At 32.0% G+C, this 13,908-nt stretch overlaps 1 protein-coding gene across 6 annotated transcripts; it reads left to right on the top strand.

Moving 5' to 3' along the window:
• Positions 1-7,597: 7,597 nt before the first annotated feature.
• Positions 7,598-12,782, top strand: LOC101505338 (replication factor C subunit 3-like). 6 transcript variants are annotated; one of them, XM_004497602.4, is made up of 12 exons: positions 7,598-7,754; positions 8,554-8,664; positions 8,770-8,880; positions 9,208-9,240; positions 9,758-9,926; positions 10,288-10,469; positions 10,843-10,979; positions 11,071-11,169; positions 11,345-11,414; positions 11,510-11,584; positions 11,912-11,957; positions 12,449-12,782. In XM_004497602.4, the coding sequence occupies exons 2-12, from the start codon at positions 8,581-8,583 to the stop codon at positions 12,505-12,507; spliced, it is 1,065 nt and encodes a 354-aa protein (XP_004497659.1). In that variant the 5' UTR covers positions 7,598-7,754; positions 8,554-8,580; the 3' UTR covers positions 12,508-12,782. The 6 variants fall into 6 exon arrangements, with proteins under 6 accessions (XP_004497659.1, XP_073223097.1, XP_012570369.1 ...); XM_073366996.1 differs by having other exon boundaries at positions 11,047-11,169; XM_012714915.3 differs by having other exon boundaries at positions 8,550-8,664.
• Positions 12,783-13,908: the final 1,126 nt, after the last annotated feature.

Genomic DNA, 13,908 nt, shown 5'->3' with positions numbered 1-13,908 from the left:
TGAAACTTTGCTCCTTTGCAACCATTAGGGATCCTTATGTGATTTTACATATACCACCACCACCAAAGTAAGTGTGATAACCATCACTATCCAAGGCTTTCACCGAAATCAAATTGAGATGAATATCAGGAACATGTCTAACATTCTTCAATTGAAGCTTGCAACCAATCCCAGATTCAACTCAAACATCTTCCATACCAATAATTTTACATACTCCTTCATCTCCCATTTTTACCATGCCAAAATCACCAGCACTATAAGATGAGAAGAAATCACGCCTAGGAGTAACATGATATGAGGCACCCGAATCAATAACTCAAGTTGAATCCTGACATGCAAGGTTTATGAAATTATCATCACAAATAATGTAGACATTACTAACAGATGCAACTGTTGTTGTATCTTTATCATTTTTCTTCTCTTTGTCTTCATCTCTTTGCCTTTATTGATCTCTCTTAAGAAACCTGCAATTTCTTTTTATGTGACCCGTTTTGCCACAATGATAGCATATCACTTTTGTTCTAGTCATCGACTTGCTTCTTGACTTGCTACGACTTTCAGAGTTGTCGCGTTTATGGAAGTTTCTAGATTGACTTCTCCCCCGTGACTCTGTAACTAGTGCTTCTGACTTTGAGGAAGAACCAATCAAACCACGTTCCTTTCTTCGAGCTTCTTCATTCAACATGCTCTCTTTAACTTTTGACATTTTCAACTTTCCACTTAGAGGTGAATTGGTTAACGTCACAACAAGGACTTCTCAATTATCAGGCAAGAAACTCAACAATAACAACGCTTGCAACTCATCATTTAATTTAATTTATGCGGTTGTCAACTAATTCATTGTATTCTGAAAAATACTCATATACTCTGTCATTGAATCCCCATCTTTGTATTTCATATTCACCAGCTTCTGAATCAATAGTGGTTTATTTTGCACATTCTTTCGTTCATTAAACTCTTTTAATTTTTCCCACATCTTGTTTGCATCTATTTCAGTTTCAACATGGGGATATACACTCAGATCCAACCACTGTCTGATCAACGCCGCTGCCTTTCTATTCATCTTATTTCAGTCAACGTCAGATTTATCTGTGGGTTTAGCAGTGTTACCCTCAATATGATCATACAAATCTTTACTGTATAGCATGTCTTCCATTAGAGTCTTCCAAAGTGTGTAATTAGAAAAGTTGAGTTTAATCATATTGAGATCTTTATTTTCCTCCTCCATTTAAATGCACAAATCAAATCAATCGAACTCTAGATACCACTTTGTTGGGAAAAACCACAGATAATTAGCGGTAACTATCTCAATAAGGCGGAACATTTTTTTCCCCCACCGGTGTAGATAAATGACCAAACAGAAAATACAATTCTACAGAGAAAAATAAGTGGCAGAAAATTAAATATGAGACAAACACAAATTTAACTTGGAAAACTTCTCTCAAATTGAGAGAATAACAACCATGTGACCTAGACAAGTAAAAACTTACACTATAATAATTAATGGGTACACCAGAGTCTACCTAATAATAATAGGGAACATCAATCAACAATAACAACCTTATAACAACTTTCCACTAAAGTGGATATGCCAAAGTAACTCTCTCAGAGCAGATAAAACTACTCAAACTGTTACCACCACCGGAACCAAACCCTTATAATAATAATAACAATAATAATAATAATAATAATAATAATAATAATAATAATAATAATAATATTAATAAAATTTGGTGGTTCCACTTGGGGAGTAAGCGCACCCAACAAATCTCCCACTCACGACTCAAGTAGGAAGGTACTGCTCAACCATGTCGGCCTTCTTTCTACAATATATCATTTTCGACACAAGCAACATATTTGTCATCATATCTGAATCATTCTCATTAGAATGAATCTTCTCAATTAAAAATGACTTCATTTTCAGTGCATCTCGTATCCAATGATACCGCACTTCAATATGCTTCGACTTTGCATGAAAGGTCGGATTCTTGCTGAGATGGATCGCACTCTGACTGTCACATAATAACACAAACTTGTCTTGCTTGAGGCCTAAATCATGTAGGAATTTCTTCATCCACAAGAGTTCCTTGGAAGCTTCAGTTACTCCAATGTACTCAACTTCAGTAGTGATTAAAGCAACACACTTTTGTAACCTTGATTGCCAAGACACAACTCCCCTACAAACGTCAACATATACTCATAAGTAGATTTTCTAGAATCAAGATCACCTGCCATATTTGCATCTGTGTAGCCATCCAACAAAGGTTCACCACCTCCATAGCATAAACACACTTTGGAAGTGCTTATGAGGTATCTGAGAATCTACTTCATTGCTTGCCAGTGATCTTTACCGGGATTAGAGAGAAATCGACTAACAACTCCAACTGCATGAGCAATATCTGGCCTTGTGATTTTGATAACATACATCAAAATACCAACTGCAGATGCATGAGGAACCTTCTTCATCTCTTCTTTGTCTTTCTCACTTGTAGGACATTGATCAGAATTCAATTTAAAATGAGTAGCAAGTGGAGTACTAACTGATTTATATTTGCTCATGTTAAACCTCTCTAACACCTTCTCAATGAAATTGTGTTGAGACAACCACAATTTATAATTCTTCCTGTCACGAGTAATTCTCATGCCCATAATTTTCTTTGCAGGACACAAGTCTTTCATTGCAAAAGACTTATTCAAATCTTTCTTTAAATATTGAATCTTCTTAGTGTCATGACCAACAGTCAACATGTTATCCACATATAACAAGAGAATAATATAATCACCATCAGAGAATTTCTTCACAAACACACAATGAGCAGAAGTAGTTTTGTCGTATCCATGTTTCTCCATGAAAGAATCCACTTCATTGCTTGCCAATGATCTTTACTAGGATTAGAAGAAATCGACTAACAACTCCAACTTCATGAGCAATATATGGCCTTGTGTATACCATAATACATCAAACTACCAATTGCGGATGCATAAGGAACCTTCTTCATCTATTCTTTGTCTTTCTCACTTGTAGGACATTGATCATAATTCAATTTAAAATGAGTAGCAAGTGGAGTACTAACAAGTTTACAGTTGCTCATGTTCAACCTCTCTAACACATTCTCAATGTAATTGTGTTGAGACAACCACAATTTATTATTCTTCCTATCTCGAGTAATTCTCATGCCCAAAATTTGCTTTGCAGGACCCAAGTCTTTCATTGCAAAAGACTTGTTCAAATCTTTCTTTAAAGATTGAATCTTTTTAGTGTCATGACCAACAATCAACATGTCATCCACATATAACAAGAGAATAATATAATCACCATCAGAGAACGTTTTCACAAACACACAATGGTCAGAAGTAATTTTACCATATCCATGTTTCTCCATGAAAGAATCAAATTTCTCGTACCATTGTCGAGGTACTTGCTTGATCCCATACAAGTTTTTCTTTAATTTGCACACAAACTGCTCTTTACCTTTGACTTCGAAACCCTCTGGTTGCTCCATATAGATCTCTTCCTCCAAATCACCATGAAGGAATGCAGTTTTCTCATCAAGTTGTTCAACTTCTAGGTTCAAACTAGCTGCTAACCTAGGCACAACTCAGATAGAGGACATCTTCACCACAGGTGCAAAAATTTCATCAAAGTCAATACCTTTTCTCTAATTAAAACCTTTCACAACCGATTTTGCTTTGTATCTTGGTTGAGAACTATTCTTTTCTGCCTTTATTTTGTATACTCATTTGTTTTTTAGTGCTTTTTCTGCCCTTAGGCAACTTTACCAAATCAAATGTGCGATTCTCATGCAAGGAATTCATCTCTTCTTGCATGGCCTTCAATCACTTTTATTTATCAACATTTGTAATAGCTTCTTGATAGTACTCTGGCTCTCCACTATTAGTGATCATCGCATACTTATGTGGATGATATCTTTGAGAAGGTTGACGTTCGCTAGTAGATCTTCTCAACTCAAACTCGACGGGTGGCTCATCTGGAACCTCCTCATCATGGTGAGGTACATTATCATCAATTACATTTTCATCATCTACCTGTATATCTCCCCCATCAACAAAGGTTTCTGTTGAGGGCTTAGGCGCAACATCAATGTAACTTCTACAATTTGGTTTTTGTTTTTCAACTTTATCAAAATCTTCAATAGTCTGGTCTTCAAGAAATATCACATCTCGGCTTCTGATAATTTTCTTGTCAATCGGATCCCACAATCTATAACCAAATTCTTCGTCGCCATAATCGACGAATATACACTATTTAGATTTACTATCAATCTTGGACCTTTCATATCTTGGAACGTGAACAAAGCATAGAGTTTGAAAAGGAAGATAACTATATTGAAATCTACTATAATCGAAATAATGCATTGATGAATGTCGTCGATTCAGTTTTCTTGAGTGTTAGAGCTCTTCTATGTTAGTGTTGAGAAAAATAAGAGATAATTAGCGGTAACTATCTCAATAATGCGGAATATTTTTTCCTCCCACCCGTGCAGATAAATGACCAAACAGAAAATACAATTCTACATAGCAAAAATAATTGGTAGAAAATTAAATATGAGACAAACACAATTTTAACGTGGAAAAATTTCCTTAAATTGAGAGAATAACAACCACGAGACCTAGCCTAGTAAAAACTTCCACTATAATAATTAATGTGTACACCAGAGTCTTCCTAATAACAATAAGGAACATCAATTAACAATAACAACCTTATAACAACATTCCACTAAAGTGGGTATGCCAAAGTAACTCTCAGAGAATGTAAAACTACTCAAATTGGATATTAAAATAATAAACTCAGTGGTAGGAATAACATACTAAATTTGTAGATCAAACGTAGCAAGTTTGTTACACACTTGTTACCACCACCAGAACCAAACCCTTATTTTTTTTCTCTGGATTGCGTTCTTCCTTTTTTTTTCTTTCAATAATAACAATATTAATAATAATAATAATAATATTAATAAAATTTGGTGAGTTCCACTTGGGGAGTGAGCACACCCAACAATTGTTATCACATTTTAACAAAAGTGAGGGCGAGATGTAAATTGGATGTCAAACTAAAATAACATTGATAAGAAAATGACATCATAAGATGGTGTAGTCAATGGCGGATCCAAAAACTTGGCCTTGAGGGTGCAAAATATTAAACTTCAAATAATTATAATCATATTTAAAATAGTAACATACTCAAAAAATTACTTTGTATCCGTCTAAATTATACTAAAAAAATTACATATAAGTTCTATAATTGTCCTTTATGCGATTGCATATTCTAAAAACTATTGAATTATATGCTCATCATCAATGTTATTAACACACGTCACTCTCAATATAAGTCATGAGACAATCATTCATCCATTCAGCTTGGATTCAATTCTTTAATCTAGTTTTCACAATCTTCATAGCAAAAAAGCATTGCTCAATGGTTGTTGTGCAACAGATAATATCATCATCGCTAACTTCAAAAGTCAAAGAACTAATGGATAAACAATAAGCCTTCTAGTTTCAACCAGCTTTTTGGAAAGATTGTCAATTTCTTTCAAAGATGCAAATCCAATACTATTGTGTATATCAAGTCTCAAGTTGTTTATCAAGCATCATCAAACTAGTTGGACAAAATTCTCATGTATAAAACTTCACAAATTAAAATAATTTTGCCTTGTCATGCATTAATTATTTATATTTCATTAATTAAATTAAAAATATGAAGAAAAAAATCTAAAGTTGAAAGTTAAATTTTTACAGTGTTTTATTTCAATTGCGTGAGTGTTAATCATTCTATATCACATGTCATCTTATTTAAAGCATCCTATGTTATTATTCTTAATTAAAAAATTAGAGAGAGATCAAAACTATTGATTTTTGAAATAAGGGATCAAAATTGTGAACCACTAGAAATATAGTGATTAAAATTACAATAAAAAAAATAAAGTCACAATTGCTCATGCGGTCCCTTAACTTAATTTCAGATAACATTTTAGTTCTATATTATTTTTCTTCCGATTTGGTCATTTATTTAATTTTATTACAAAAATTCAAAAATATAAAAAATAAAAATATGAGTTTATTTGAAGATTTGAGTTATAAATTTGATGAAATTTGCATTATATTGAAGATGATGATTAAATTTATGAGTTTTGATTAAAAATTTTGATGAATTTTTGTAGAAAATGATAACATTGTTAACATTTTAAAACATAAAAGATCAAATTGTTTATTTAAAATTAAACAAATAATTTAATTAAAAAGAAAAAATATATAAATAACTGAAATGTTATATAAAATTAAATTAAGGGACCGTATAAATAATTATGCGAAAAATAAATTTTTAAGTATATTAAAAGATAGGTATAGATGGATGATGGAGGTAGATTTCTAAAATACACTGTGCGTAGCCCACTCACATTGGGCCTTAGACTTACATGACACCTAAAAAACAATGAACACACAAATACAAGTTTTGCATGTCACTAATTTTTTTATTTTTTTAAATATATATAATTGTCGCAGGATGCTGCATCATCATCAATGTAAGCTTCATTCTCTAAATAAAGGAAGTATATTTCTATATTATTCTCTAAAATTATATTTTCATAATTTCATTCCATCCAATGATTTTCTTCCACCAGTACCATGTAAACTTCGTTTGACTCTTTTTTTTTTTTTTTTTAAGAAACAAAGATTAAAGAAGACACACTCTATATTAAAGAGAATAATTAATTTTATTGATATTTTATAATATAATTTATGTATAATGTACAAAATATGAAATTTTATAATTAAACTCAATTCATGTATGATGATTTAAAATAGTGGGTCTATATTATTTGTTCTGTTTAGCTCGTATTCAAAATGGGATCGGATCGGTCTAGTAGACTACCGTTGGTTCCCTATAATTTACAATAAAGAGATAATTTATGGATGTCTAATAATAAAAACATCATCAAAAAAAAATACAAAAAATTTCTGACAAGTTTGAATATGATATATATATTTCGAAGAATTACATCTGTAAAAATGTTATAACTTCCATCTTCAAATAACCACTCAATCAATTATATGTGTGAAAATATTTGTTCTTACTAAAAAAATATTAATTCATTACTAAAATAAAATATTAATTCATTATTAGATTATTTCAAGAGATATACATTGATAAAAAAAACTAAATAAATGGTACAAAAAGTAATAATAGCTCACCTATATATATATATATATATCAATTTTGGCAGCTTGATTTTTTATAATAAGATAAGAAAATAGTGTCGGATTTGATGAAGTAAGAAAACAGTGCAGAGAGATAAAACTAAAATTTTATATTTAATAATATAATAATAATATCTAACATGTTGTTAAATTAACTCTTTAATTAAATTAACGTATATTAAATGATTAATCTTAAATAATTAAATAATATTATAATATTAAATAATTAACCATTCTTAATATTTTAAGTTAAACTAAAAACTGCCGCAAAAAATTATTCACCCATACTCTCAATTTTGGCGGGAATTAATTCATTTCCCATTTAATTTTTTAACAAAAAAAATAAATAAATTGTGTTGAGCACTAAGTAGTGAGAACCCTAAACCGCCGTAACCGTAACCGTAACTTGCTACTCCGGCAGCCTCACTGCCTCTGTGCCGCACGTCGACCTCAGACCCCAGCGTCATGCCGTTCTGCTGGAGCTCGACATCTCAGTCTGTGCATCTGCGTTGTGCTGTTCGCAGTTGGTAAAGGTGTCCATAAATCAAACTTCCGTGTTACAGATTCTGCAAACTCTGTTTCCAATGTCGCATTTGATGCTTAGAGTTAGATTTATCTTTAATCGTGTTTTAATGATATACAATATGCTATTTGTGTTTGTTTGCAACTTTGATTTTAGATGAAGTGTGTGTTTGGTTCTGTAGCAATACAAATTGATTTTGCTAAATTAATTTTAGTTAAAAGTGAATTGAATATAAAATGATTTATGTTCTGGTATATTCACATAAAAGTGAAATGAACAATAAGTTTTGTGGTAGAAATCACATTTTGACTTGATACAAATTTTAGCTTCAATTTAGAATCAATTCTGGAGGCAAAATCAATTCTGCTCGATAGTACTTAGACATGTTAAAATCAATTTTGAACCTCCAAAATATATTTTGGCTCCTGGAAAAGTGGAACTAGCCATGCATGAATATGTTCACGAAATGCTTTGATAATTAATAAGTTTAGTACTTTTTCCAACACAAATTTAGTCACTAGCTTCCTTGCTAGTAATTGTTGAAATTCTTTTTCCAACTGCTTCTGAAGTTGAAAAAGAGAGGAAAAAAGATATGCAGATTTGTGTGAAGTGCAATTGTGAGGCAACATGACACCGATACATTTGGTTACACTCAATTACTTCAATTTTCTCAAATTATTATCTGTATATATGTGACAGTGTCGTGTCTGGTGTCTATGGTGTGTCTGTGTCGATATTTCATAGTTTATCTAAGGTTGTGGCCTTTGTTGGACATAGTAAGTCTAATTAGTTTGTGTTATTGAAGAAAGAAGCGGAAGAAGGCTTAGAGAGGAAAGATGCTGTGGGTTGATAAGTATCGTCCCAAAACCCTCGACCATGTTATGGTTCACAGGGACATCGCTGAAAATCTCAAGAAATTGGTAACTATCTCTCACTCTCCTTTTGTATTTGAATCAATCACTTTGTCTTTTGATTTTAAAAATTATGTTTTAAATTTTTCTTTTGGATCGGATGGTTTGTTGCAGGTTACTGAACATGATTGCCCTCATTTGCTGTTCTATGGCCCATCAGGCGCTGGCAAGAAAACACTAATCATGGCTCTTCTCCGCCAAATGTTTGGACCTGGTGCCGAAAAGGTCCCTTTAAAACCCTTTTTTGTCACTCTTTACTGTGTGCTTTCACTGACTATATTTTTAAAGAAGTTGTATATTGTATATGCATTTAGTAATGTTTATTTTTGGTTTATTCCCTGAGAATGCATTCTTGTGCGACCACCAAAAGTATTTTGAGATCAAATTAAATTAATTTTAGTAAGATATTTTTTTTTCCTTTTATTATCATGTATCTTTGAGCTTTTGACTGCTATGTATTTGTAGATACTGCATTTATGCTAGAACTACTGTTATTTGCTTCTTGGTGCTGTAACTTGATGCCTTTCCAAATTGTCTTTGTTGATGTTTCAGGTGAAGGTAGAAAATCGGGCGTGGAAAGTGGATGTAAGCTTCATTCTTTTTTATACCACCCTTTTCTTTCTGTGTTGTTGTAAGCTTGTGATTTATCAGAAGCACTCTTACATTGGTATAGTTTAGGTGATTTTATTTGTACCCTTAGTGAGCAATGTCTGACTGGATACTATTATTGACCACTAATTGGCAAATAGTTTTGGTATATTGAAAGAGAAGAAGAGTTCCAGAGAATGAGAAACCTATTGATATCAACTTAGCATATCACTGATATGCTCTTACAATGTATTATTATACTTACGAAAGAGGAGTTGGCATCACACAAATGTCTTAATTGTAGGACACAACTCAAAATGAATGCCTTCAATTCAGAAAAAATGAACATTTATTTAGATTTGTCTTGATCCTTTGAAATTTCAATATCATGTGCATTGCATTGGTTGTTTGCTCTGTATAGTAAACTGGATTGTTGGTGTTTTATTCAGCTTATTATTATTATTATTATTATTATTATTATTATTATTATTAAGTACTTGTTAATTGGTTTCAGGCTGGGAGTAGATCTATTGATTTAGAGCTGACTACATTATCAAGTGCGAATCACATCGAAATGACTCCAAGTGATGCAGGCTTCCAGGACAGATACATTGTTCAAGAAATAATCAAAGAAATGGCCAAGAATAGACCCATTGATACTAAAGGGAAGAAAGGATTTAAAGGTAACTGGCTGTCTTTGTTGTTAACCAATACATGAGTGTTTTTTTTTACAATAAAAGAAGGAATCTTTGCATGATCAACAAACAGTGTGGAACTTTTTGCATATCTGAGTGCTATCTTTCAGTTGTTGTGTGCTGTAAACATTTTATCTTTAATTGTGTAGATTGTTGATTGATTGGTAGTGTCAAAGTTACTCGTGCACTGCTTTTAGATTATGTTTCTTTACGGCTATGTCAAATAAGAAATCTCTCCATCTTGGCTTGTATGATAAATGCAAGATTTACAAGCATTCCATTTATCTTGTTTTTCTTTTTAAGTTTGCTTCAGTTTTGCAAACTGATGTTTGATTTTATTCTGTATCAGTACTAGTGCTTAATGATGTTGACAAACTCTCTAGAGAAGCCCAACATTCTCTCCGCAGAACGATGGAGAAATACAGCGCTTATTGCAGATTAATTCTATGTTGCAATAGTTCTTCAAGAGTCACGGAAGCAATCCGTTCCCGTTGTCTTAATGTACGAATAAATGCACCAAGTGAAGAACAGGTAAATAAATTTTAAGTCTGCTGTAGTGCCCAAGAAATGTTTCCCTTGTTTTTTAGCGTTGAAGCAATTGTTTTAACTGGTAGGGTTGTGAGTAGAAGTATTTTCATTCTTGACAATGTTATTATTTTTGTGTGTTAGTTGTTTCCAGTAGATGTATGATGTTCTACCAGGTAGCTTGCTGCTATTGCAAGATGATAATAGGTTGTTAAGTCGATGTTTTATAATTTCTTTTAAAAATTAAACAAAGGAGGGCGTAAGCCCAAAACATGGAAACTAAACAGGGACATTGTTATGAATACTGATCTTAACTAGCATATCCATTCTATAAGTTGAATGTTCATTTATATTGAATCTTTGGAGATCCATGTGGCAGATTGTTGAAGTCTTACAGTTCATTGGTAAGAAAGAAGGGCTGCAACTTCCTTCTGGTTTTGCTGCTCGCATAGCAGAGAAATCAAATCGGAATTTAAGGAGGGCCATATTGTCATTTGAGACTTGCCGCGTCCAACAGTAAGTTCCACAAACTTCCAATGTAATATGGAATGCATAGTCTCAGATATTCATTTCTTTTGCATAGTGTCATGTCATGTGTTACTTGTAGGTATCCTTTCACTGACAAACAAACAATTTCCCCAATGGACTGGGAAGAATATATTTCTGAAATTGCATCTGACATAATGAAGGAACAGAGCCCAAAAAGGTTTGCTTTTGATGCGGTTTACAGTTTTCTGATTTTTCATAATAAATGAAATGTTTGATTGAACCTTTTCATTTTTATAAAGCGCCTACCCGATTGTGTTATCAACTAATCTCATGTTTCGCTTACGTACAATGCATGTTTCATCTCCTTTACATAATATGATATTATACTTTAGGTTGTTTCAAGTTCGGGGAAAGCTGTACGAGCTGCTGATCAATTGCATTCCTCCTGAGATCATTTTGAAGGTAACTGTTGCTAAACAATGTCTCAATGTGAGGGCTTTTCTTCTTTGATTTTTTAGTTTTCACACTTGACTTTGAGGTTATAATTGTTGGTTCAGAGGCTTCTTTATGAGCTATTGAGGAAACTAGATGCAGAACTGAAGCATGAAATCTGCCATTGGGCAGCATATTATGTAAGTGCATTATCAATAATCCAATATGATATTTCATGTCAATAGCTCAGTGTATATGATAATGTCTTCTTCATGAACTCCGGCCTTCTGTATTAGTTTTACCTAATTTGTTAGCTTATGGAACAATTCTTCTTATGATCTGCTACTTTTGATGTATAAGCAGCATTCTTCTATTGTTATATTTTTTAATGCTTTCCCCTATTCCCCAAATATATTCCTCATTATCTTGGAATTTTGCAAGTGAATAGTTGAAGATTTTATGTAGCCATTTTTACTTATTTTTCAAAGTGAATAGTTGCTGATATTTCTTTTCCCTCTTTGAACCAGGAGCATAGAATGCGCCTTGGACAGAAAGCAATATTTCACATCGAAGGTACTTTGATCTGAATGTGTGAAATAGTCAGATGAACAGTTACATCTTTATGAGCTTGTTGCTGACCATGGAAAATTCTTTAGAGTAAACCATATTGTGTCCTTAAATTTGCACATTCGCTCCTAGTTTATCTCTAAAGTAAATGAAAGTAATAAGTAGTTCATAATATTTTGTCACACTTCGTCATGTTTGTTCATGCTATTACACAATGGCAAAAACAAGTGACTAATTTGATAAATTTAACAAGATGTTAGGGACTAACAGGTCAGATATTACAAACATTAGGGACTATTTATTACTATTTACTTGATCGACAAAGTAGCCAAGATGTAAATTTAGGAACGAAATTGGTGGTTTACTCGAAACTCTAATATAGACTCCATATTTTGTGGACTCAATGTTTATAGCAATTGCTTTATACAAAGTGAATATATGTTGGTACATAATCTATACAATAATTGCTTGCTGACCATATTTTTTCTCTCTGGCAGCATTTGTGGCCAAGTTTATGAGCGTCTACAAATCCTTCCTCATTGCAACATTTGGCTAAAGAAAAGATGATGCTTTGCTTTTCCTTGATGCATTTTAATTGTCCCTAATGTTTTCTCTCATCTTTTCTACTTAAGATGTCCTCATCCTTTATGCATACAATAATCTTCATCGAAGATTTCTGATGTTTTGGTTTGTATAGGTGTCATGCTTCATTAAATTGTGTACTTTGCATGATGTTTGATTATCCCCCACCTATGGTTTCCATTTGAAGGAAATTAATATAAGGAAAGCTGATGTTTTTATTGTTGGAGAGAAGGAAAATTAATTCTTTAATCTCATCTCTCTTTTGAAACTAAAGACTTACATGAAATTCAACCGTGTTAAATTCACTCACTGTATGACTTTGTGTACCTTTGACAGCAGATAATCTAAATGCAAGAAAAATTGTTGCTAACCAAAATTTGAGTAATAAATGCCGTTCATCAATGAACATAAATTGACCCGTATATGCTTTTCTTGTAAATAAAAAAACATTCACCCCCACTTAAAAATTGCAGATTTGCATGTCGGTTACTGACTTCATAATCTATTGACTTACATCAAATAGTTGAGTGATAAAGAAGACAATTATTTCTTAAGATTAACTACACTGTATCTAATTACATATTTTCTTCACACAATCCAATAGAAGAAACTTAGACGAAAATTATATTTATGGAGCACAAGCAATATAAAATGTTGTTAGCCTCCTTAATTTTTATTTAAATATATTTCTTATTTATGCAATTATTGAGATTTCTTCTTTTAGTTTTTGCAAGTTGGTTGTCCTTCATTGTTCTCAGATATTTCTAAAATTGATTAATTACCTTCTGCCAATTTTTACCTTATTTGATGCTTATATGTTAATACATGTTATTGTTGCCACATATGATTAATGATTTCACATAGACTTTAACTCACTCCATCTTCTTCTCCGTCTTCAATTTCTGCCAGAAGAATTGTAATTAGTATTACTGCTATTAATAATAATTCTTTTAGTATCACGGGACTCAGATAGTGATTAGTATCATTTTCAGTAAATTTTTTAGTATCACAGAACTTATATTAGTATCACTGGTCTCAGATAGTAATTAGTATCACTGCTATTAATAATATTTTTTAAAAAAAATTATTAGTATTAATATTAATAGAAAGTTATATTTGCGCTGAGTTAGAGTCTCTATCTTATATATGATATCATTAATCATGTGCAGAAATAATGACATGTTTTTCTCTTAGGCACGTGAAAAAGAATTTAATATGACTATAGGTGAAAAATCTTATATTTTTTAAAGACAAATATTTAAGATCTTTTATTACAAGTAAAAGAGGAGAACCAAAAAATAAAGAAAACCCCTTTATCAACGATTACTATATTGCCTTAAAATATAATCCAGAGTCAACATATTTATCATTGTAA

The sequence above is a fragment of the Cicer arietinum genome, chromosome 4 (assembly GCF_000331145.2).
Source record: "Cicer arietinum cultivar CDC Frontier isolate Library 1 chromosome 4, Cicar.CDCFrontier_v2.0, whole genome shotgun sequence".
Classification (NCBI taxonomy): domain Eukaryota; kingdom Viridiplantae; phylum Streptophyta; class Magnoliopsida; order Fabales; family Fabaceae; genus Cicer; species Cicer arietinum.
This window is presented reverse-complemented; position numbering and strand designations above follow the sequence as displayed.

Excerpts from the sequence above, each read along its gene's own strand:
- LOC101505338 (XM_073366996.1), top strand. The coding sequence starts at position 8,581 with ATGCTGTGGGTTGATAAGTATCGTCCCAAAACCCTCGACCATGTTATG. Across the intron at positions 8,665-8,769 it reads CTGAAAATCTCAAGAAATTG|GTTACTGAACATGATTGCCC; the intron begins GTAACTATCTCT and ends GGTTTGTTGCAG. Across the intron at positions 8,881-9,207 it reads TTGGACCTGGTGCCGAAAAG|GTGAAGGTAGAAAATCGGGC; the intron begins GTCCCTTTAAAA and ends TTGATGTTTCAG.